The sequence below is a fragment of the Scomber japonicus genome, chromosome 14, assembly GCF_027409825.1.
Source record: "Scomber japonicus isolate fScoJap1 chromosome 14, fScoJap1.pri, whole genome shotgun sequence".
Lineage (NCBI taxonomy): Eukaryota > Metazoa > Chordata > Actinopteri > Scombriformes > Scombridae > Scomber > Scomber japonicus.
The window spans coordinates 16137469-16160430 of NC_070591.1; the positions used below are offsets into that span (position 1 = coordinate 16137469).

General features: G+C 37.7%; 1 protein-coding gene across 1 annotated transcript; it reads right to left on the reverse strand.

Moving 5' to 3' along the window:
* Positions 1-15800: 15800 nt before the first annotated feature.
* Positions 15801-20862, reverse strand: prokr1b (prokineticin receptor 1b). Its single transcript, XM_053332611.1, has 2 exons — positions 20396-20862; positions 15801-16506 (listed from the first exon to the last, which is right to left on the reverse strand). Exons 1-2 carry the CDS (start codon positions 20860-20862, stop codon positions 15801-15803), a joined length of 1173 nt encoding a protein of 390 aa, XP_053188586.1.
* Between the last annotated feature and the right edge of the window lie 2100 nt (positions 20863-22962).

The following is a 22962-nucleotide window of genomic DNA, read 5'->3' on the forward strand; positions in this document are numbered from 1 at the left end:
TTACAGCCATACAGTTCAATTTTCTTGCTTTGTGTGTGACATAAAGCCACATACAGCAGCAAGTACACCATTGCCACCATGTCCTCCATTGTTTATGTGTTTGTGTCACGTGTACAACGAAATCACGGCAGTTTCGCGGAGCCGTGCTATGACGACCCCACCCACGTTGAGTAGGTACTTCTTTGAAATGGAAAAGGTCGTTCCTGGAACCAAGCCGAGTCGAGGTGAGTCGAGTCGTGCTGGAACTGTGTAGTGGAAAAGCACCGTATGTTGTTTGAATCTCCTTGCTTGCTGCCATGGCAAAGTCAATGTCAAACCACAACAGTGTCTGTCTGTTTTAGATACATCATCAAGTTTAAGCTTTCCTGACAGTAAAATTTATAGCACCATTACATTTGTGATGAATGATCTCAAAAATATGACACAATAATCAGTTTACTAAAATGCAACTTAAATGAATGTGTGTGTGTTATTGAATTGAATATACCCTCAAAAGACAGTCCATTATTTTGACAAAAAAAAGAAATTTGTCCAGACCAAAATTGTTTCATTCTCAAAAATCTCTTTAGCAGCACTATAGGGAATAATAGCCTTTTGAGACAAAAACACTTGTGTTATCAGTTTATGAAACAACATGTGGCATGAAAAGCTATTTCCATCATTGATAACATCATGGTTAAGATTAGAGAACAAAAATACTTGATTAAGATTAGGGAAGCAATATCTTCACCATCCTCAACTGAGACAAGATGGTTATTATTGCTTGATCGCAAGAGGTCACTTGTCATGGAAATGGTTACATACTGCAGCGTTGTTTAAGGGTTTGAACAAAACACCAAAGCCATTTTTTGGAGCAGTGCAGTCTCTCAAAGTAATGCACTTAAGCTGTCATGTTTCATGTACAACAAACAAGAAGGTGGACAAGAGGTCTGCAGATCCTTGAAATAATTCACACAGCTTGTCATTTCAAAGGTCAGGCTGGGAGATATTTCAGTCTGGAGTATTTAGTCTCCACACAGGAGATTCTGACAGGATAAAATTAGCATCATTTGTCCCTTTCTTTGATCCTAGATATATGTATGGTGTCCAATAAAGTCAAAGAGACAGCTATAGGTCAGGAAATACTTTGTCATGATTTCACAAATCAGCTAGCTCACTCCCTCACATTTCAAATATAATTAAAGCTGCAAGTAGCAATGATCGGGCCCTCGCTACCCCCCCAACGTTTCTGTGCATCTGGACATGACACATTTGCATACCAAATTACCTTCTCCTATGTCAATCTGGACAGAACAAATTCACATTTTAAGGTGTCGTATGGGGTTCCATAGAGTCATTTCGCCACGCCCTCACCAGGTCTGATCTGTGTTTTCGTGCATGTTTAAACTGCCATAAATGCGTTTGTTTTGGAGGAAAAAAACAGAGCTTTTCCTACAGATACAAAAGGGCCTTTGCGCTGTTAAGTACTCGGGCCCTAACTACAACAAAGAAGTATTTGAACCTTTGAACCAGATCAAGGGTGATTAACTCTAAGTATGACCCTGACATGAGTATCTATAATTTGGTTTCTGCAAACCATGTTCTATTATTCAAAGTGAAAAAAATACAACCAATTCATTATTTCAAGAATATGTCCTCTCCAACAATATTGCTCTTGATTCAAAGTCAGATTAATATATTGCTATCACACTCATGTGTGTAGAGTTTATCTTTATGTATTTTTCCTTTTGTCTCTCTTTTCCCCATGAGGAGAATGAGAAACTATTTCCAAAGCCAGCAAACCAGAACATTTAATTTTCTATTCTCTGAGGGCCTCTGCATGACGCTGCGAGGTTCATTGAATTTGTCCTGCACCTGTCCAGGCCACAATGAATGACTAGTGCATTACAGCTTAAAGAAACAGCTTGCCCAGGCACAGGGGAGGAAATACTTCCATAAAATATAACAGTATATATATATACTACTAATATTTTTGAAGTAATAGTTAATATGTCTTAAACCAATCAATTTTTGTTTTACTAATGACTCATGTATTAAAATTTTGTCTATGTAGTAAGCCATTTTATAGAACAGTGTAGGTCAAAGTAAAGAGGAGTAAAGATAAATGTGGTTGATTAAAATTCATGTACATGCCAGTTCAATAAATTAGAGTTAACACAATTACACACAAAATAGCAAAAGTACTCATGTTTTTTAGTGTAGCATTAAAGGTTGAATATGTAGAATATTTATTAAAAGCTATATTTAAAAAAAATAATAATACAGCCACGGGGCGTTTTGAGGGGTACAGAATGAAAGTATTGCTTTTCCATAAAAAAAAATATTTAGTCTGAATTAATATTTTTTTTTAAATTTTGACAATGACGTTCTGACACGTTCTGTGTACATTGTACCAGCCATTTAGCGGCCGGAATTGCGGGTCGCCAGGGTTGTCTGTACACCGGCGCAGCTACTGTAGGCTGGCACTGGGTGAAATGGAGTTGTAAACAAGCAGAGCCGTGTTGGACTTACTAAAACCAGCGTTTTTTGCTCTCAAGTACAACTTTTCATCACAAAACTTCGAAGGTAAGACAGAATATCTGTTAGTCGCTGTAAATAAGTGGTTGTTTACCTTTGTATTCTTTGGCTGCTGGTTCACTGAGTTTTTAGCGCAATAATAGTACTGTTGAACTCGCCAGGGTCTTAGCTTTCATATGAGATGCTATTTGTTTGTGTACCATGAAGTATCAAAACGGTAGCAATGGAAATGTGGAGAGTGGGTTGACTTTCTGGCGCTATTCGGATTTTGATATTTGATCATTAACCTCTTAACGCACGCTGTTCCGTTCACGGGATGGGACGGATGTTAGGAGGCAGCCACACGTTCTTCTGGATGTTTTAAACACCAACCCTCAAACATATATATTCATGCCGTACATTGTTGGAAAGCTTAGATTGTTCTGATTCATTCAAGACCACTCACGGCTTATATGGTTGCTCACAGCCGTAATAGTATTAGTGATTAGCTTGGCTAGCCACTCAGCTAAGTGAGAAAAGCTATAATGCCTACATACCTTCAAAGTCTTCCCTTTATCCACACCGATCATCTTATGACTCAGGACTTTCTGTACAGCTCGCCAAGTATCCATTCTTGTGAAATATGAAATCCGTTTCCATAAAACCGGAATACTTTCCTCAATATGTCCATGTATTTAGTCCAACACGTAATGTAATAACACAAATAACAAACCATATACGGTCCGTTTACGTCATTTCCTGACCTGCGCGTCCATCTCAGAGTACACGTGACTAGATGTTTACGACCGCGAGCCTCTCCTGCTTCTGACGACACCACACACAAGCCAATCGGTGTTTAGGATTAGGCAGTACATGCAGAGACATTGCTGCTACTCCCACTGGGGTTACAATGTAATGTACCTCGGTGGTTTCAAGTCAGTTACAGCGAGGGTATGTTCGCTTCCTGTTTTCAAAATAAAAGCACCAACTCTATCGTTATGGTTTTCTTAATAATAAAAGGCAACGGGTGTTTTATTTTGTGAAAATGACCGGAAGTGCGTTACTCGCTACAGCTAACTTGAGTGGCTCCGAATTCGCAGGAACAAAACTTTAAGCAGATGTTATTTGGACAAATTAGCGTCACATTGTGGATCTAAAGGGCTACTTCCTCGCCTAAAAAGGTTACACATGTGGATAAAGTGGTATATTTACAGAGTTAGAGCTAAAATAAAATCCGGCACCGGACCTGGCAACCCGACTGCTGGAATTACTTTTTGGTTGTTGCGACTACGATCTCGAGACATTAGATGGCGTTGTTCTGCTCATTCTACATATTCTACCTTTAATACTGACAACTCTGTCTTTGCTCTCTATGCCTAAAGTAATCTATGTCAGTACTGTACAGTGCTGTCATGTCTATCAATGAAATCGTTGACCTATATAGACAGTAATTGAAAAGTGTGATTGACGGTCTCAGGCCCACTAGTATTTGAGCTGATGAGATATGCTATTCATGGCAGGGGGTTGATGGGTGATAAGAACTTGTACATGTTAAGATTTGTTTACTTGTCCTCCTCCTCTTCTTCTCTGTCTACAGAGTTACAAAAATACAGACTTTGACAAGCTGTCAGCAACACTCTGGCCTCATCATGGGAGGGTTAGGTCGCATTAATAACTAAAGACAGAGTGGGATGGGTGATTTCCTGTTTGATTTTATGCCTGGTGGGGCTGGAGTCAAAATGAATGTATTGTTGCGTAGGATGTCTTAATGATTAATGTCATGTATATTAATGTCTTCTCAAGAAAAACATCAGAATAGGTCATGAATTCAGTAGCTAAAAATGAGTTGCGTTGGGTAGATGCCATCTAGTGGCTGTATTGATTATGATGTAGTGTCGCAGTTCAGATGACTGACATTATATGGTGACAAATTTCCTTTTTTGGAGGAAGAGGGTTGAGAGGATGGCTAGAAAGATAGATGGAAAAAATAGACTTAGCTGCAGGAAACGGCTGTTTGCTTCCTATTTCCAACCACAAATGTAACGTTTCCAACTGTAAGGCAGAACAGTTTTTGTTTAAATATAACTAAAATTGTCAAGCTGTTTAACTGTTGCCATGACATAAAAGGTTGCTTTACTTAAAAGAGGTATTAGGGTAACTACCACTACCACTAACCCTCACCACATTTCAAGCAATCATTTTAAACCAAACCTTGTTTTTTTTCTCCCAAACCCTGCCCAAGTGTTTTTTGTTCCTGAATCTAACCAGACCTTAACTGATGTGCTGTCACACCATAACACATAGACAAACAGTTTTGGAAAGCTGCCGATAGAGGCAGAATATAAGAAAATGCTCCTATGAGTTGTTCTGGATTGCACGGTACAATTGACCTATTTGGTGTTTTAATTATGAGGATGTGTTGAGAATAGAATCACACACACACATATAGCATATTCAATTATGTCCTGCACCATTATCATACTGAAGTCTTCCATGCGAAAGAAGACAGATTACAATGTCACATTTGAAGCACAAAACCACACAGTGTGCATACTGGTTGTTAGACAGAGCCATGCCATTATTATCATGCTCATTACTACATAAACATTATCCTTGAAAACATCCATATAAAACTGTAAAGGGTCCAGTTTTTGATACCCAAGAGACATTTTAATAGCCATTGCTTTCCACTACTTAATCTACATTCAAAAAACAGTGAATAACTGAAAATACCCCAAACCATGCTGAGATCTTACTGTTGCTGTGCTCTTGTGGCTTGACTTTGTGACTTATATCATGATTGATGACTGAAAGAAAAAATGGAGCCAATTAGAGACAAGACAAACAAGAACCATATCTAATATTGAGGTTCATCAGCTTGGTTATGAAGCATGTGTGTAGATGTGATATTTAAAGAGAAGAAATGTGTTTGCTGATTTGGAAAAAATACGGATATTGAGGTTGCAACCAATTTTATTAAGGCATAATAGTAACTTTCTCATCCTCATCCACAACCTCTTACTTCACATGTTGCTGAAACACCTGCAACACCATAACAACTGACAATGGGAACAGTGGACAAATGGACAGTTCCTCATTTAAGCTGTTAAGGGAACAGTATTGATCAAATTGTTCTCCAGTGAGCACAAAGTGAGCCTGAAATCAGAATCATTATTCATGACCAGCCAACGATTTTCTGTCACCGAATGTCTCTTGCCCTGCAAAGCTGTGGGCTATGGGAGTGTGGGTAAGAAAATAAACATTAAACTGCTCTGTAAGAGAGGTGGCCTAATAACAGAGGTTTGATGTCTAAAAGTCAATTGTACATGGACCATGCAAGCTGCTGGCAAAACCTACCGACCTGTTGATCTGAGGAGGAGTGTCTGTTTCTTCAGAGTGGAGTGAATGGAGCAAAATCTACCTTAACTGAGTGTTTTCTGTCAAGTCTTTTTAAGGCCATTGCACAGGAATGATGCACACATTTTAATGTGTATGTTGAACTTTGCAATATTGCACATACTTTGAAGAGGCAGTTGAAAGTTCAGAGAAAAAAGAAACAGGATGAGGGTTTGATGTGCAGGTTTGATGTGCAGCAGTGGTGAATAGACATTGCATTTCGGTGGTCTGCGTGTTAACTGGTAGGCTACCAGAGCACCCCATAGGTTGTGGTTTTCTAGAGAGTTAAGTGTTGTAACTGTTTCTTGGCTGGGGGCAGTGACTTCTTCTTGTTACTATGAGGTTGCCAAACTCAGCAGAAAGTTTTGATATTTTTAAAAGCAAACTTCAAATGAATTTGATTTATTTATTAATCTGCCTTTTATTTTCTATTTTAGCCTATTCTGTTAATTCTATTTTATTGTTTCTTCTTCATAACCCACCTTTTTATGTCTGTTTTACTTCTTTACTTTTACTCTTTTACTCCTTACATCTCCAGTTTTGCTCACTTTATTCTATAGTGCTCTTTCCTGTCATATATTTTTAAATTTTCATTAATCTTTTATTTATTTAGTTTTTATTTATTTATTTGTACGTATTTATTTATTGATTCTTGAGAGTTATGATTGAGTTCCCTGAGATCCTATTTTTAATGAGTTCCCATGTTTAATGATATCTTTTTGTTTGTTGATTTGTTTCTTCTGAATATGTGAAACACGGTATATTACATCGCAATGTATGAAAAGTGCTTTACAAATAAAGTTTGATTGATTGATTGAAAATATGATGATGTTCAGTGATATAGTTGATATAATATATATATATATATATATATATATATATATATAGTTGATATAATTTTTAATGTTTACTTTTCTTAATTTTTTATTTCATTATTTTATCTTTTTGCAATTGTTCCCTTTTTCTGACAACATGGGAAGCCCAAATCCACTGTAGTCCTTGTTACTTTACCTTGACACTTACCTGATGGCTTTTACTCTGCGGCTACTGCTAAAGCTGTAAACATCGTCGAAATATCGTGCAATCATGCACAGATCTTTCGATGTGCTGTGTGGGTGTCTTCCGAGATTGCCCGATATTTCAACGATGTTTACAGCTTTAGTAGCAGTAGCCGCAGAGTAAAAGCCATCAGGTAAGAGTTTATTTTAATAAGCTCCTGGTGTACTTACAAACTTTCCAATGCATCGAGAGGGTAATGGCATGCCAATGAAGTAGGCCTAGTGCATTAGAGAACTTGGCTGGCGATTTTCTCAAGTACTACAATATACAACATAGTGCAGACCTACATTGCTGCACACTGGCATCTGCCTTACAAGGAACTACTCTCTGGAGACAGAAAATGTGGTTGCTTTTATTAGTTACAGCTATTTCCAAATAGATCAATGAAGGAACATGTCATCCTGTTCCTACTGACATGTTTTCATAGTTTTTGAACAACATCTGAGGTCTATGACACAGAGGAATACAATATGTCAGGTACACACACAATACATGTAAGTAGGATTAGTTCATTATTGGTTTGGCTGTGCACATGAGACTTGTTGACAATGAGAAAAATATAGAAACGTGTCAGCCTTGTGCTTGGAACATATTGAAAATACAGTTGAAGGACTGAGATGTCGATTGTGCTGCAATAGTGGTTTAAGACCATATGGACATTTAACAGGGTTTTTGCTATGAGCGTGGCTCATCATTGGTGTGAAAAGCTGTCATCCCCAGAGAGCAATAATTATTATTACAAGCTTTTAGAGCCACCTTTTTAAGCTTACAGGCAGCTTGCATTTGATACTCAAATGATAGATTTTTAAGAAGTTATTTTCATTATAGCAGTATAATATGTCTGGTCCTATAACATATAAATTGGTATCACTGGTATCACATTGACTTCTGATTTACTTTCTAATTGATATAACAATATGGGTACTAATAAACACTTTAAAAAATTGGATTCTCATTTAAAGAAAAAAGAAGGATCTGTGTTTTACTAATGAATCAATAGACACTCTCAGCATAAGACAGGCACATTTAATCAGGAGTAAAGGGAAGGACACAAATACATTCTTGTTAATGTCAAATGTGGCTGGTAGAGTCATCCTGTGGAATCCACTTATGATGACAGTTAAACTAGTCAACCATTCAAGGAGACAGTTTCTACACCAAACAGCATGATCTCTATGTAAGGAATTACATAGAAGGAATTATATATAATAATATAATAATATAATATGAAATCTAGTGAAGGTCAAGCAAAGCAAATTTGAAAGGGAGGAGAGGAAAAGTTAGAAAGAACTCCTTGTTAGTGATTAAGCTTTGCAGACAGAGCCACCCTGCTGGATCTGCTCTTAATGGCAGGTCAAACTGAGGGTCAGGTGGGCAGACAGGTCAAGAGACAGACACATCATTGCTCCAACAGATGAACATTGAACAGACACACACACACACACACACACACACACACACACACACACACACACACACACACACACACACACACACACACACACACACTTCTGAAAAGGATCAGACTGTATACAGACTGGTGGGAGGTTTAAATTATACCTCTTTCAAACAAGTATTAATCATTTATTTGCACAATGTCTTTTCAAGTACATTTTCACATAAATGAAAAGTCACAATTGCCTTCTTCAACATGTCTCTAATAATTACTGTATATGTAGCTACTTAAGTTTATTTCAGTGGTAGAAGGTCAAAATTAATAACTGACTGAAAAATATAAAAAGGAGATGCTTCAAATGACTGAATACAGCTTGAATAGCAAATGTATTCTGTAAGAATCCATTGAAATTAGATGTTGTTTGTGAGAAAAGAGAGAAAATAAATACAAGACACAGTTTCAGTGAGCGTGGGAATAAATCCCCTGGACACTGGTAGACTAGAACACTATTTTCTAAGGAATTCATCACTGCTGCTTACAGTGATGAAAGGAATACAGAACAGAGAAAATCCTGAGTTCATGCATACTTCAGGCAGTGTATCAAAAGTCTATGTTTGCGGTCATGGTATGGGGTGCACTTTCATGGCAGATTGGCCTGAAAGACCTGAAGGCTACAAGATATCTTTCCACCCTCGCTAGTCAGGTGTGTCCCATTCTGGCAGGACTGCATTCAAAAATAGATTTCATAAATAGATAATAGATGCAAAAAGTACTCAGTTAAACGTACTCTCTAATGAACATAGAAAAAATAAAAAGTGACAAGATTTGTTCTTGAGACATCAAAATATATTAAGATTAAAGGAATGCTGCTCTGGGTTTAATGTGGACAGCCTCCCTCAAGCTTGTCTACATCATTGAGCTCACAGTGCCCTGGGAGAGTTCAGTGGAGGAGGCCTATGAGCGGAAGAGGCTGAAGTACGCTGAGCTTGCAGCCGATGTGCAACAACAGGGCTAGAGAGTGAAGGTACGCCCGGTGGAAGTAGGCTGCAGAGGATTTGTAGCCATTTCAACATCCAGGCTATTCAGGGAGATGGGAGTGCGAGGGAAGGCCCACCGGCAGGCGGAAGAGGAAGTGCTCCCCCTGGGTTCTCAAATGAGTCGATGGCATCTAGGGGGTGAACCTGGGATGCTGGGATTCACTGCTGAACCCTCTGGAGGTGCTGTGGGTCTATCAGCAAAACACCCAAGAAGGAGGGCGCCCACTTGCACACTAACCCAAGGATGCCATCACTCACTTGACCTTCCCACAGAGTCTCATTGGTGCCTCAAGCACGTATGTAATATCAGCATCTCGTCCAACACAACAGATCTGAGATGCAACCTCCATGGTGCAATGATGCCAAACATATATCACCCCAGCAAGCACTGACCATGGCTCCCTTTTGGTAACAGACAAATCACAACAATCAGGTGCAGATTAGCAGAAACTGTGATTGCAAAATTTGAATAAAAGCATTCCATAATCAATCTATGGGATCCACTAGGATCCAGTTGAGTTAATCGAATGAATGAAAGAATAATGATATCCATATACTTTATTGCATGATGAAAGGTGTTGCAATAAAACATTATATATATATATATATATATATATATATATATATATATATATATATATATATATATATATATATAAATGCATACATAGTATATATATGATATTTATGCAATTGTGTCTTATCTTGTAATGATTATATCCATAGAACTTTCTAATAGTGCTAGTCTTAAAAAATCAAAGGTGACCCATACAATATTACAAAAAGTACCTCTTTGTTTGCTTTAAGCTGTGCCATAACTGGCCTTTTAAATGAAGGGATAGTACAAAACGTGGCCTTTTAAAGTCAAACATCATGTTTCTTATTCTGTCTGTCTTTGTAAATGCCAATGGGACTCACTATACACTGCAGCCTATGTCATCTTTTTGCAGTTTTGGGTAAGTGAAGTATTATAAAAGTGTAATGATGACCACTTAACACACACACACACACACACCCAAACACACAAAAAAAATACAGAAGGTAAAAATTTTCAGTGCCAAAGAGGAAGGGAAAATATGTGGCTTCAAGTGGGGAATACGATCTCAAGGAGAAATGGTGTGTATACACTTGGCTCTCACAGTGAAAAAGCCCATTAGAGCCAAACAATGAGAAACTAAGGTGCCTGTTGGCAGCAAAATATATGTGTTTGAAAATGTTGTTTATTTGTGCAACCTAATAGCATGTTCTCCAGGAAAGTGAGGTACAGGGAAAAAACCGTGCCTGCGCTAACTGACACTTCACCCACAGGGGCTTGAACACAGAGACTAATGGGGACAATAAGCGAGGACCCTGATAATTGCTAAATAAACATTTCCCAGCATCACACAACAGACTTTCAAAAAATTAGCATGAGAGGTGGAAATCTTTACAAGCTGCTGACATACTGAGCACGAATCTAATGGCTAAGGTCACTGTAAACAGAGTGACACACACTGTGGAATAAAGTGGGTAAAAATAAAGTCAGCATATGTAATTTGAATAAATGTTTTCCAGGAACAATATCTTGTTATTATTGTTCCTATTTTACAGGCTAATGATTTGTAGCATTTAAAATAACATAATGTGAATTATAATGTGAATGGACTTTTTAATTCACAAATGGGAGTTATTTTACATTATTAGCAGTCAGCTGGTCAGCATGCTTTCACTAATACGAATATACATACATGACCCTCTGATTTCACCACCACATCAGCAAAAGTTGGCAAGCAATTAAGTAAAGTACTGTATAGTGTTGCTTACAGTATATTAATTATGTCATACTTTCACTCCACTTCTTTACAGATGGAGATATTGTACCTCTACACACCACTGCATTTGTGAGGGCAAGTGTAGCTAAGATAGACTTTTTAAAAAATAACTTTTTATGAAAGCAAAAGCCGTTACAACAACAATATTGACATTTCTGATTAAGATAATCTTTTCCAAAACTGACAATGACATTTTTTACATTATTTAAATTGTTATTTTTGATTATTGATTATTTGATTATTGTTGATTGGAAAGACGTTGGACATTTTCCCTACCTGTACAGGTGCATGTAATGCGTAAAAATGCTAAATACTTTCAGCTGCAGATTCACTCCATTGGCAAGTATTCATAGCAACAGGAGGTGTGTTTTTATGTCCCATCAGTACCTGTCTGGACTGTGCAATAAAAATAATCTTAAAAGTTAAAGGTATTTTACACTGTTTGGTCTAATACTATATTGGTCAATTTTGGTCCTAAATTTTTGACTTAATAATAAAATCTTATTGAATGCCTTTTTGCTAATTTATTTTAACGACTGTTCTAATTGCTTGAGTCTTAGATTTTATAGAATTTGTTCAGTTTTATTAATTGCTTGCTGGTTCATTACCTGCTGTTTTAATTTGCTGCTTTGTGTGAAGCACTTTGTAAAGTGAGCTTAAAAAAGTGCTCTATGAATAATAATAATAATCATAATCATCATCATCATAATAACAGGTAACTTGATCTCTGTGGCACAAATGAAAATTGATTCATTAAGGTTATATCGACATTAAGGAAGGTGTGAACTGCTGTGAAATGTGCCATGAGGAAGTGGCCCTTAAAGGGAGGTTGCTCTAGTGTGACCCAGATGGCCACTTTCACTTCCTGATAAATCTGCAATCTGTCTAGCATGTGTCATGCCCCTTACACAATATGCTTAGGTAGGCTAGATACACTTTCAAATCATCTTTTTGTGCATTGTCTGAGACCTGACCCCTGTCCTTTTAGATGTAAGGTCTATTACAGAATCTTGACATCAGACAGCAGACTTTCATCCCAAAGTCATCAAGCTTCTTTGCAAAGTCAATGCACTGCCACAAACTGCAATGGTATACAGTTTTAGCACCCTTGATTGGTAAATGTGTGCACCAAGAGAGGATGCACAAAACTCAAATTATCACTCAACAAAGCTGGAGAGATAAACACCCTGGTCAGCAAACCTATCAACAGCTTCAAGGCCAAGTTGAACACAATACCATGCAAGAAAGAGCCTTTGGTAAAAATGTGAGGTAACCAGTTCACATAGGGCAAGTCAGGTTCACCAAGGTGCAGTTACTCACATGAAATGAAAGTTGTTTTCACTTGTAAGGAACAAAAGTGACTCATAGCTGACACATTGCTCTGGATTCGACCACATTTTTCTTTTGGTAGTTGCAATGCCTGTATGTGAATTGGATTGGCAGAGCTTCTGAAGGAGCACAAAGGGAGAGGTGTAGGTGTTTCAGTGTTTAGTTCAAATGTCAACAAACTTTCTCTAAAATGACTGACTCTACCTCTAAATGTAGGATGTGGTGTGCCCTTTATGTAGTGTGGTGAAAAGTAAAGATGTGGCGTTCGGGGGGGTTGGATGGATATGTAAGTTGTAGTGAACTGTAGTTGGCATGCACAGATATTGAAGAAAGCTAAAAATAAAATAAATTAAAAATACTGCCATTGGATGTAAAATAACAATGAACATAATCCAGTCTTTTGTTGTTGTTTTTTTTCAAATATTAATGTTATTAATATTAATGTTTCAGTAGGGTTTGTCCCAGTATGCCATGTGGTTAATCTACTTGACTTTACCTCTTGGTGTATATCAGGCAGGCCTAATCTGCATATCAATTTAACTTTAAGAAGCAGGTGCGAATTTGCTACTTTCAGAGGCAGGTAAAATTTGTGAGCCAGCCAGGTTGTTACATGTTGGGATTCAGGATATCAGGATTTAAAATAAAAGTTGATGACTGCCAGTGCCTTAAGTAGAAAAAAAAAACATTTGCATGTTGACTCAGACACTGACAGCAAAACCTGTGGCGCACTGTTTTTTGGGGTTTTTTAATCATATTTTGTATCAATTCTGGAAATATATGAACATTTGTGCATTTCTAATTCATGCACAGGAAAGATATGGATACTCATCTACATTATTGTAAAGGAACCAGAAACTCCAGGTATATGAGTTTTCCCCCCTTTATCTTCCTGTCAACGGTAAGAATAGCGGAACTTTACTTGAAGGTATCGTCATAAGATTGACATGACACTGTCATAACTGTTACATGGCACAGTCATGAACGTGTCATAAACATTATGTCAATGCCATAAACGTTTATGACTGTTGGCGTTAAGTGTCATTCGGTTTTTGTAATGACAAGTTAACATTGTTTGGGTTGTCTTGATTATGACAACTTGACATTAATCAAAGGGACATGACCAGAAGTTGTCTTTGTTATGACCACTTGACATTAAATTTGTTTGGGATGTTCTTATTATGACAACTTGACTCCTTCATGATATGTCAATGACAAATCAAAATGCTACCAATTTACTGGAGGTCAAAGAATATCTTCATTACACTGCCATAATGGTGTCATGACAGTCAGTTGTGGATATCCTGTCTGTATCCTGTCAAACATCTATGACCAAGTGCTAGAATTGGTCTGTAACCTTGCACATCTAATTATAATAATCATTATGTCAACTTGCCATAAACACAAAAATAGGTGCATATTTTGTTAATGTCAAGATGTCATGACAAATACATTTTCTGGTAATGTCACTTTGATTAATGTCAAGTTGTCATAATAAGCTCCCAAATAATACATCATAAACGTTTATGGCATTGACATAATGTTCATGACACATTCATGACATGTAACAGTTACTGTATGACAGTGTCATGTCACTTTTATGATACCTTCAAATAAAGTGTTACCAGTGTTCATTGTGGTACTTCTGTCCCAGGTTAAGTGTTTAAGTGTTTACCAATGTTTACCATTGCTAATGAAATTATTGTTGAGGCCCCTCACTATTATGTGCATTTCTATGCATGCCGAGGTTTATTTCCATTGTTACAGTTTTGTATATTGTATATTAAGTACGCATCTGCAGATTTACAATAAATACTGAAGGTGTCCTTGGATAGGCAAACTTGCATACAAGAAATAATATTGACTTTTTCCAGTGTTTTATTGTTTATTACCATAAGCACACATGAAATGCATTCATCAACAAAGAAAGCATGTACATTGGATTTTCCCCCTCCAGGAAAAGCAATCACGAAAAGACAATAGAATATGTCTTTGTTGGCTTAGCAGTTTTTCAAAGAAACCTCCTCAACCCTCTACACATTCAAAAAAATAACATTTATACTGAAAACTCCTGGGTAAGGGTTAGGGTTAAGCAAAAACAAACAAACAAAAAACAATTAAATACGAGTTTAAATAGAGAAGCAAGTAAGCGATTTCTTCTGCATCAAAAGTTATTTGACCCAGATAAAAATCAATTTAAACAAAACACAGTCAAAACAAAGATTAACATTATCTACTCTAGGTAGTCAACACAGTGATGCAATAAAAGGGCAGTAGTAGCTGTTATTTATAAGTTTTCCAAGTAATATAGCTTATACAAATGCAACAACATTTCACAATACACAGTTTATACAGTTACAGTATAAATAGCACAACAATGACATTCTCATGTCTTAGCTAGAAGTACTGTGTGAACTGCTGACTAACAGAAGCCCCTTTCACACATGCAGTCTTTCCCTGAAATATTCAGGAACATTTTCTGTATGGGGTCATGTTTGAATGGCAGCAGGGGTCGACATTCAGGGAAATCTGTACCGCTAATTTCCGACCTCAAGAACTAGTAACAATTCAGGGAAAATACTAGTATGGCCGTGTTGTGAATATGAAAGCAGCAACATTACAGGGACAAGCACATAAGAGATTATGCCTGTCTAATGAAAGAAGCTTTCATGTGGAGAAAGATAACCAATTACAAGACTCCACATATGACGTATTTGAATCTGTGACTTGTTCGCAGTTGCCTCGCCACTGCTTTTGTGGGTGATTTGTTTCACAAACTTGGATTACAAAAACATTGGTACCGAACAAAAACAGTTCCCCAGCCACTATGTTCCTGAAAATAATAAGAGACATCCTTTGCCCATGGATGTATTATAAGAGTTGGATATGGCGCTCTGCTCAGCCTTGCAGTCAATTAATCCCAGTGGCCACTCACAGTATTACAGCAAAAAAATCCCCATGCAAACCACAAGATCAATTATGACTCTTTCTATGACTCTAATTTTTGATCCATGGAGCTTTTACATTTGGGGAAATTTTCCTTGAGTGAAAATCACTCACAGTGCCTGAAAGGTAATCCCAGTAATTAGCTGGGAAATATGTGTGAAAGATCACTGTACTATTAGGGTTTGACATTTCAAGATGTTTTATAATGCTCGAAATCTTCCCAAAAGGGACACAAAAAAGAGACAAATGTTTTATGTTAATGTCATCACTGCTATCTACTATATGTAATTTCTTTCTATCAACAGTTCAAATCTCAATGACTCTTTCTTCTCTTCACCTCAGGTGAATGCATTCAATCTCCTCTGTCACAGGCATAGAGGAGGTCCTTATATCCATCTCATCTACAGTCTTATTGGGGGCATACGTAGACCTGCAGCGCAGCAGTACAATCTTCTTCAGGTACTTAACTGTGTTGTTCTTGACGCTAACAAAGCAGAAGGTATTAATCATGCTATTGCTCATGGCAATGCATTCAATGATGTAGAAGGCCACCAATGAGTTCTTCTGGCGGGAGATGAGTGTTGGATGGAAGTCTCGCAGGATAGTGAAGCCATAATACGGTGCCCAGCACAAAATGTATGCCGTCAAGATCATGATCAGGACCATCACTGTTTTGCGTCGACAACGCAACCTCTTCCTTATCTGCTCTGTCTGGAAACCTGGGACATTCTTGAACCAGAGCTCACGGGAAATTTGGGCATAACACATTGCCATGACGATCACAGGTCCAACAAACTCAACAGCAAAAACAAACAAGAAGTAGGACCGGTAGTAGGCCTGTTGGTCCACAGGCCATATCTGGGCACAGAAGACTTTGTGGCTGGTTGGGGTTGTGCCACCATGAGGGTACATGGTCTCAGAGGCAAAGTAGGCAGAAGGGATTGAGATCAGAATGGGAACAATCCAGACTCCTGTTATCAGGCAGTAGGCAGTTTGATACTTCATGCGAGGCCTCAGAGGATGGACTATGGCCATGTACCTGCAGAAACACAGACATTGTTGCATTGAGGAGTCAGGGAATACATTCCGAATAAAATACACTAAAGAAGTCTATTTAGGAGCTGAAGTTATGTGCAAATTCAATAGATTTGGCAAATGGCCCTCAGTCACTCATAGAAAATTAAAGTTCAATACACAATAATAGCTGCCAGCTAAAGCGCTTTTCAGAAATTTTTGGAAATTGTTGATAGGGAAATAGGGTCCAGGTTGAAAAATACCAAAGTTTCCATTTTAGCTAAAAATTACTAGTTACACACAGTATTACAAATCTTAAATTGATAAAACAAGAAATGATCTTCAGATACGTCGGTTAAATGTAATTCTTGATTTAATTGATAAGAAACCAATTAAATTGGTTATAAAATATTTTTTGAAAAGGTCATATTTATTTTCTAATGTCACAATTCTAATTCACAATTCATGTTTCTCACAGCACAATTCCCTTTTATCGCAGTAATGCTGCGCGTAGACTTAACATTTGAATTTGCAACCAGTGTGTTACACTCAAATACAGAGCACCACTCACAAAGAAGTAAGTGATCACCCATTACCTTGGCAGCATGCCTGTGAACTCTCCATAACAAGCTGCAGTCTGCATGCTGTTGCTTGTTAATACTAGAAAGCTCACACAGTGTCAGGAGGATTATGGAGTCAACGTGAATGTACAATAATTAGTTTGTCACGTTAAGCACTCATTATTAGGCCTTCATATTCAGTTTCTAGGCACAGATCAAATAATACTGTGCACAAGGCATCTTATGCCTGAAACGTGCTTCTTTGTGACTCTGTGGGTGTTGAGTACACTTATGCCCTTATCTCTCTGCATTAACAAGTGCACTTTGAGGCATTGTCACCAAACCAGACTAGAGACAGCAAAAAAAAAAAAAAATCCACATCCAAGGGAAACCAGTTTTCAACTCCTAAAAATAAATCAAATATTTCTCTTCACCTGGAAATTATAATAATCATAAGGTGTGTTTCCAATATAGGGTGTAAATTAATGTAGAAGCTATCCGAAACTGTGGCATCTAAAACACGTTTGGATTACTTATTGAGTCAGAGCCGTAAAAATTAAGAAAACCAAATGACAAATGCAGATGACAAAAACCCTAAACCTGTCTGCTAATAATCATGTTTATATGCAGTTATTCTGCATATATTCAGCACTGTGGTATCCTTCAGTTCTGTGTTGACATAAAATCAATTATATGTTGTTAATTTGGAAAATGTTACTGTTTGCTTACACACAAACATGTCTGAAAAGGACCCCAAACAGTCTTATACCTTTACTGCATTATGCACAACAGATAATCTGCCAATAAAATAATCTGAAATAAAATAATAGCAACCATTTGAGTCCCTCATATTTGAGTCTTAGGAAGCCTTGTTTTTGGGGGGTTTTGGCCTTTAAAAAGAAGGAGGAAATATGGACTGTACTATGAGTGACAATAGCACTAATGATCTTCAAATATCCCAAAGCATTGCAACAGTGTTGCCGGCTTTAAAACAATTAATCAAGCTTTATACTACTGTATATGTTAGTATAATGTGAATCTGTTTTCACAGCAGACATTTTGATTTCTCATAGTAGGAAAATCACAGGTATTACAAATAAGATTAATTCTATTCAAGTCTACCAGTAAGCCATAACAGTGTGAAAGTAGGCCAGCATGGACACCATCATGACCTTTGAAGCAGTTAAATAAAGGCCTTCATTAATTTTATTGTTTATATCTGCTTTTCCAGCTATGATGTCAAAATGTGAAAAAGGCCCAGTGAGCATTGTGTGTATCTGTGCTGTTACTTCCACCCTTTAATTAACTGAACCTGCTCATTGATTCCACCTGTGCCCTGTATGCTCAAAGGCATTCATTACTTTGTAGCACTGACACAAGTCTGGAGGACTGAAATATTTGCTATTAGTCTTTTTCCTCCCTTCTTGCACCTTTTTATTTTTACTCTCAGATTACATGTTGTTTGAGATTTTTTTCCCCAGCTTGTTTTGCTTTCTTTTTTTAATTTAATAGCTGAAAGTGCAGAGAGAGAGAGAGATAGCCAAATGGGTAGAGAGAAGGCTATGACATGCAACAAAGGTCTGCAGCTGGAACTGAACCACTGATTATATGGTTATATGATATGGGGTAAGGTAAGGCACCCACTTTTCTTTTCTTACCTACACACCAAGCATTCTGTAATGCTCAAAGTTAATTAAAGCATATCATTACTATACGCTTGCTGATTGTGTTTATTAAAGCATTTGATTTAAAGATTGGTAATCTTGGGATGTAATCTTAATCAATTTGGGTTTTTTTTTTACCTCAACTCAAAAAAATGCATTGGTGGTGGGTTTTTATCCTATCATGAAGGTGCCAGAAATGAAGTTTTATTCTTAAGTTCGGGACCACGGCTCATGCTCATCCTATTTCCACACAGTTTTGTATTTGTGAGTATTTTGGCATACCTTTTCCATTCCTTTCCCCTTTGTCTCCATTTCCCCATCCCTCCCACCCAACCACCTTTTTTAACCTTCACTATCCATAGTTTGAATACTGGACCCACTGGGGGCTCAATCTAATCGGACTGACTGTAGTCTCAACTCCCCTCCTATCTTCCTGCCACTGACATCAGTTCATTGCCGTACACCGCTATTCATCCATCCTCAACCCTGTCATGACATGTCTTATCCTTTTATCCCTCAACCCTCATCCCTCAATCCTCCTTCCCTCAACCCTCATCCCTTCATCTGTCAACCCATCCCTTGATCCTAACTCCCATCCCTTCCTTCGTACCTTCAGTCCATCCCTCAATCCTCCTTCCCAGCTCTCTATATTCCATATTATGCATTCAATAATTTCAAATCCACTATTTTCTTGGCCAGGTCTGTTAGTGAAATGGGTTGTTTTGGAGTCCAGTAATACACAACATATTTTGTCAGTTATTCATGAGAATTCTAATGTTGAGTGTAAGACTAACACCAGTCTTAGTTAATTAATACTGGATGGTTCATTATGTAAACTATATGTTTGCCTTCCAAATCAATGTTTGATGCATGTTTCAGCCCAAACCAGGGAACCAAGGAATAAACCCCTTAATGTAGCTGGCACAGATACAAGAGGATATACAGATAGATTGAATAGCAAGGGAAAACATATTCTCTTGGGTGTTTCAGTCTATCAAAGCATGTTATTACATGGCATGTGTAGTTCTGGTAATAGTATGCATGAATACAAATATTTCATACTGATAAGTTATACATCAAGACAGATCTGAGCTCCCATATTTTCATTGCAGTGCAGTGCCAGCTTATGCCATGAAAAGGACTACATCATTAAGTATCATAGCATCCACTTAAATGTGAATACCAAGTAACCATTAGGAAGTACAATCTTGTACAACTTATAGCGGAGAAATTTTGCCGCAACTTGGTGGTAGTTCAGCTTTAGTTAAATGTGGTAATGTTTATTGTGGTTTGAGTTAACCCATTAAATGGCATATTTAAAATAGTTTTTATCACCCAAGTCATTTTCTATAAGAGAGTGGTTACTAATGGTAGTGGTAAAGAGTGCTGTACATTTGTTGGCTGTTTTTAATTAAAATAGACATTGCAACAGTGTCTCAATAATGGAGGAGAAACTCAATATCAGACAATATTTTCTCACTGAGATGCTCAATGAGAGCTGAATAATAATGAGAGTACAAAATAATGACAGATAAAAACATGGAGGATTAATTGGTTCGGATTTAAACTCAAATATTTGTAGATAATGTTGGGGAATTTTTGCAAGAAGCAGTGCTTTACTGAATTTAAAACGTCCATGCTCACAGGGAAACACTCACAGACAGAAAAATGAAAGAAATAACAGACCCACCTGTCAACTGCAATAGCAAGCAATGCATTTGTGGACACGTAAAGCGACACAGTCCTCAGATAGTTGACAGAGGCACACAGCACCAATCCATAATTCCAGGATAGCTGTCTCACTACATAGTAGTCCACCAGGAAAGGGCAGCAAACCACTGCTACAATAAAGTCTGAGATGGCCAGGTTTGCAATCAGCAGGTTGGTGAGATTGCGGAGCTTTTTGTAGCGTGTCAGGGTGGCAATGAATATGAAGTTTCCCAAACCACACACAAGCATGATACAGACAAGGACCATGCCGATAACAATAGTGGCCACAAAGAAGGCCTGGCCCTGTGTGGTGTCTGGGATCTCATCAGGGGGGATGCCATAGTCCATATCATAATTGTCCATATAATGATCCAACTTGCCTGCTGGGAGAATGTCCTGCTTCTCTGTGTAAGCCACTATCAATTGACTGATGTTGGAGTCCCCCATGTCTTAGCATATACACTCTTATTATGCTTTAGGGAGAAGATGAATACTTGACCAGGCTGTGTCTTCTTTGGAAGCAGCTCATCTTCACCTGAAACACAAAGTTCCCGTCTCAGCATTACTCACGCCGGGTCAGGAATCATAGCAGCAAGATATGATCAAAACCAATTAGATGACCTCAGTGCTTCAAGCATAATCATGTTGGCATGTGTGACATTTCTATGATATTCTCTGATGAAAAATGTTTGTGGGTGAGGTCATTATATCTAACAAAGGCCTTTATGTAATTTATCAGGACCTTGTCACTTTACAGCAAGCCAACCTCACAGATTAGGCTCGGCATGATGACAAGGTATTTCATTTGCAGTAAAAGTAGTCACATAGATTTCATGTGTATGAGGTACAACACAACTGTAATGAAAAAACAAATCACAAGAAAGAAGTTCACACATTTAACCAGATTTACAAGATATGTAATGATACAGTAACACAAGGCGAATAACCTGGCTGCTATCCAAACACAGTGCAAACACAACTACTGTAATGTAAGACAAAGAAGGACAAAGATGATGATGACATTCCCAAAAATACAGATTGGACTCCAGATTTCAAATAACTTAATGTAATGCTGGGTATAATTAATAAAAGAAGTATTACCTTAAGATGTTAACTATAAACTATTTCTAATGCAATGCAATGTAATGCAGTACAATGCAATAAAATAAAATAAAATAAATTAAACGAAACGAAATTAAATAAATCTGCAGAAGTAGAGGTTGCTTGGCTCTATTGCGCTGCAGCGGGTCTCAATTGGAGTATTCACTTCTTAATAGATAACCGCAGTCTGGAGGGGGGTCAGTTTGTGAATTTAAATCAAGATAAGAAAGAATGAACTAAAAAGGTAGACCTTTAGGTGTGAGAGAGTGAGACCATTTTATCTTTATTATAAGAAATAATGCATCATTCATTTCCATTGACAGAACGAAGTAAATGAAAACAAATCAGTTACAGTTCAAGCACTTACCCGCAAACGTTGCAGAAGGTTCATGCAGCTAATGAAAACACAATTAAACAGCCATCAGTGTCAGGTATGTAATCGAGCTGAAGTGCCGTATTACTGGACAATCCTCACAGTAGAGACAAAAGGTCGTTTCATCAGCCGCCCTGCACACTGACTGTATCTGTTGCTCCGCTTTCCTCCAGAGCGCTTCTTTGAAAGGGGGAAAACTAAGTTGCGTTTGTTTCTCCTCTGCCTCAGTGAATAATGTGATGATGCGCGGTGAAGAAGGCATCGCGCGTCTCCCAGGAGGTGTGAGCGAGGATTGTGCGCGTGCGCGTGCGGAGGGCTGCAACTAAAACAACTAGATTAGACAGAGTTATAAAACAATACAGCACTCCACAGCTGCACAATATTAAGCATGTCTATTCTTAATTCTTATTCTTGTTTACCAGCTTATACTTAATATCTCATGTGATGTATTCTTGCTTGAACATGATGGGAAGATCATAAAAAGGTCGGATGGTCCTCTTTAACTATCAACAGGGAGAAGTTGTTGGCTCTGCCCCATCTTCAAACTGAGCTTCGGATAAATGGTTTTAACACGATGTCTTGTAAGACTAGCCTATACAAAAACTTTTACATTAAACTTGCAATAATTGATCTTTTGGCCCACCTAGAGGCAAGCTCTTAACTGAACACTGTCATATCAAATTTGATAGCAAATTTGATAGCAAACAGGCTGGAGTCATAAGTCCAATGTTCACTCTACTTTTTATTGGCACAAAATATCTCACCCTTTAACTGTATATGTTCCACCATATTCACCAGTTAGCTACTGACCCATAGAGCAAAAAAAGAGTGCATGAGGGACATGGTTAAAAGTAGGCTATATTAGAATGTGGAGACAGTGTTGAAGGGAGGAAATGGTTATTATATTTTTTGTGGACAGAAGCAGAAAGACAGTTTTAGAAGTTAATGAACACTGAGGGAGAATAAAACTTGAAGGTGATAGTAATGCAACATCATGGATACCAACTGCCATAAACCAAAGAGTATGTAAGTTCTTTGACACTAGTGAGCAAATTCAGAGGTCCACACAATGC

Excerpts from the sequence above, each read along its gene's own strand:
- prokr1b (XM_053332611.1), bottom strand. The coding sequence starts at position 20,862 with ATGGGGGACTCCAACATCAGTCAATTGATAGTGGCTTACACAGAGAAG. Across the intron at positions 16,507-20,395 it reads CTTGCTATTGCAGTTGACAG|GTACATGGCCATAGTCCATC; the intron begins GTGGGTCTGTTA and ends GTGTTTCTGCAG.